The sequence below is a fragment of the Meleagris gallopavo genome, unplaced genomic scaffold, assembly GCF_000146605.3.
Source record: "Meleagris gallopavo isolate NT-WF06-2002-E0010 breed Aviagen turkey brand Nicholas breeding stock unplaced genomic scaffold, Turkey_5.1 ChrUn_random_7180001951027, whole genome shotgun sequence".
NCBI lineage: Eukaryota > Metazoa > Chordata > Aves > Galliformes > Phasianidae > Meleagris > Meleagris gallopavo.
In genome coordinates, this window is record NW_011212219.1 from 37162 (window position 1) to 39985 (window position 2824).

Genomic DNA, 2824 nt, shown 5'->3' on the forward strand with positions numbered 1-2824 from the left:
GCGGGTGCACGCAGCCTGCAGCCAGCCGCCCGCCTGCCCCGAGTGCGGGCTGAGCTGCTGCGACGGGGCCGAGCTGGAGCTGCACCGGGCGCAGGCGCACGGCCACGAGCCTTACATCTGCGTGGAGTGCGGGGACAGCTTCGCCAAAAGCGCCACGCTCAAACGCCACAAGCGCGTCCACAAACCGGTCTTCGCGCACTGAGCTGGGGGACGCCCTGCCCGAGGATGGAGCGGCTCAGGATGTGAGGCCCGGACCACCAGCCCGCGGTGAACGTGTAGGGTTGGACCCTATAGGTGTATATAGTGTGGGGTGGGGGCGTGTAGGGTAGAAGCAGCGCCGCGCCGCCAGCAATGCGAGGGGCTGGGATGTGGGGCGCGGCGGGACGGCTGTAGAATAAAGCACTTCTGTCTGGGGGATGTGGGTGAGTCGTGTTGGGGCGGGGGGGGCTCTGCTGTGACCTCAGCCCAGCGCACAGGGGAGGTGCAGGGGCTGGGAGCGATGCCTTGGATCACGCTGCCCCAAATCAAGGCGTTTCTTGAGGAAGCAGGACCCTACGAGTCTCAAATTATGAGTCCCATGGTTTGAGAAGCACTAAGTGGGGCGGCGGGCCGTGCCCGCATCATGTTTATTCTGTGTGCTGGCAGCAAAGTGCTGCTTAACAATAAGGGAAAGTTGGGCTCGTGCGTCGCATCGCAGTGCTGCACAGCTTCAGATCGGAGTGACCGCGTGAGGAGCATGGGGACAACATGGGGACGGAACGCTCTGCGTCCCTGCAGCGCTCTCCGATCCGCTCCCTGGCGGGATGAGGAAGGCAGGTGCTGAGGCTGAAGGTCACGCCTTGGTGGTGGCCCCCTGCGCCGCCCCCAGGGCTGTCAGCTGCTGGATCTTCTGGCTCATCATCTCCACCACAGCTGCAGGAAGAGGCACCGGGGGTGGTGAGGGGCCGCTGACAGCCCCGAGTGCGGAGCAACAGCGGTGCCGGCCCTTACCCTGCTTCATGGCGTGCTTCTCCTGCAGCGCGGGCTGGATCTTCTCCATCTGCTTGGTCAGGAAGTCGATCTTCCGCTTGAAAAACTCTCGGGCGTCATCCGCAGTCTGAGCGGATAAAGGGCAAAAGCAGCGCCGAGGCGCTGAGTCCCTGCAGGGCCCCCCCACCAGAAGCAGCCCTGTTTGCCACCCAGTGCCGACAGGCGGCTGTTCAGGGATCAGCCCAAACCGCCCACACACCGCAGCACGGCCCCCGGGTGCAAAAAGGCAGCGAGCACCCCTGGGAACTGCATTCCCCTCCTGGGGCTCAAGAGTCGCACCCTGCGTGCGCCATCAGGGAGCAGCAGCAGCAGGAGCAGCAGCAGCTTGCCTGCGCCCTGCGGCACAAACGGGAGGAGCGGTTCCAAAGGGAACACGGCGCATTTGCCAAGCTGCCCCGCGGCGATCCGGGCGCACACCCCTCACCTTCTCCACGTAGTAGCCGGTTCCGACATCGACCAGCACGCGTTCGACATCCGAGAGCTTCCCAGGGACGTACATCTGGTGGGGAGGGGGTCAGGGAAAGTGGGAGCCGGGATGGTTACAGAGCTTTGGGAGCTGAGCTCAGCGGAGCCGGGGCAGAGCACGGGTGCCAGCAAGGCCACGCCACGCTGGTGTGGGTTTGTGACGGATCAAAGGCACTAAGAGCTGGAACTGCCAACCCTAAAGGCCCTGGAGAGGTTAACAACGTGGGGCTGTGGGGACTGCAAAGGATACAGAGCTGGTGAGAGGCACCAGCAGGTCCTTCCCTGCAGAAGAGCAAGCAAAGATGCATGAGTGCTGGGACAAGGGGAGCCCCCAGGGCCAAAACACAACCCAAAGCATCTGGGGAGGGTGTTACAGCCACATCTGTTCCCCCAGATGTTCATCACACCTGACCAACCCCCCCAGGGAAAGGGAGACAGAGCCCAGAGGAATTGAGAGGGACAGGAGGCGGAGCACTCAGTCACTCTCCCAAGGTGGGGGTTGGCACGCCTCAGCCCCAAGTAATTTTGAGAAGCAAAGCCAAGAAGGAGGGGAGCAGAACATGCGGCCTCTCAGGAGTCCCACTTGCCTTCGTTGCTTTTGTTGAGCACATTGAGGCAGTCCTTGGCTTCCACATACTTGGTCTGCACCACCTTGAGCTGGGTGATGGAGGACGAGAGGAATTCCACCTCCTGGGGAGAGAGCGCAGCCCCGCAGCGGGGGGGAATGAGTAGAGGGGACCCCAGGACCAAGTGGACTCTGGTGGGGTGGAGACCCGACCGTGGGGTGGACGGGATGGGGAATAGCGCCAGATCTTACGTAGAAAGAGCAGGAAGCGAGTCCTGCAGGCCCTGAGGGGCAGGCATAGGGTGTGGGGGGAACAGCAGGAAACAGCCGCGTGAAGGCGCGGAGCTGCGGGTGGCACTGAGTGCGCCGGGCTGTGATGGGCTTTGTCGCTGCCACAGAACAGCCTATGGACCAGCCCGGCCCCACACAAAGACCCCCGTCTCCCTCCCGGGTCCCACAGCCCAGCTCGCCCCGCCCACCCACCCCCACAAGGCCCAAATCCTGCCCCGCACGCCGCCCTACAGCCAGGCCCCGTTCATCTCCCCAGGCCCCACATCGCCCCCAGCCCCACACACCCCCTCCTGGGCCTCACAAAAGCCTCCCCCCTAACTCTTCCCAACCCAGCACGGCCCCGCGCTCCCGTTACGCCCCACTCGCCGCCCGAGGCCCAGCCAGAGCCCCCCGCAGTCGCCCCCACCTGGTCCAGCTGGTTCTTGAGCACCTCCAGCTGCGGCAACGACAGCTCCGCCACATTCACGGCCTGCG

General features: G+C 64.3%; 1 protein-coding gene across 1 annotated transcript in view; it reads right to left on the reverse strand.

The window, feature by feature from the left end:
• Nucleotides 1-581: 581 nt before the first annotated feature.
• The window catches only part of PFDN5 (prefoldin subunit 5), a 2700-nt gene continuing 457 nt past the window's right edge, over nucleotides 582-2824 (reverse strand). The window contains exons 2-7 of the mRNA XM_010727954.2: nucleotides 2757-2819; nucleotides 2082-2184; nucleotides 1745-1776; nucleotides 1454-1528; nucleotides 991-1096; nucleotides 582-912 (exon numbers count right to left, since the gene is read on the reverse strand). Coding sequence (XP_010726256.1) covers nucleotides 833-912; nucleotides 991-1096; nucleotides 1454-1528; nucleotides 1745-1776; nucleotides 2082-2184; nucleotides 2757-2819 — 459 coding nt within the window. The 3' untranslated portion in view covers nucleotides 582-832. The remainder of the gene's footprint in view (nucleotides 913-990; nucleotides 1097-1453; nucleotides 1529-1744; nucleotides 1777-2081; nucleotides 2185-2756; nucleotides 2820-2824) is intronic.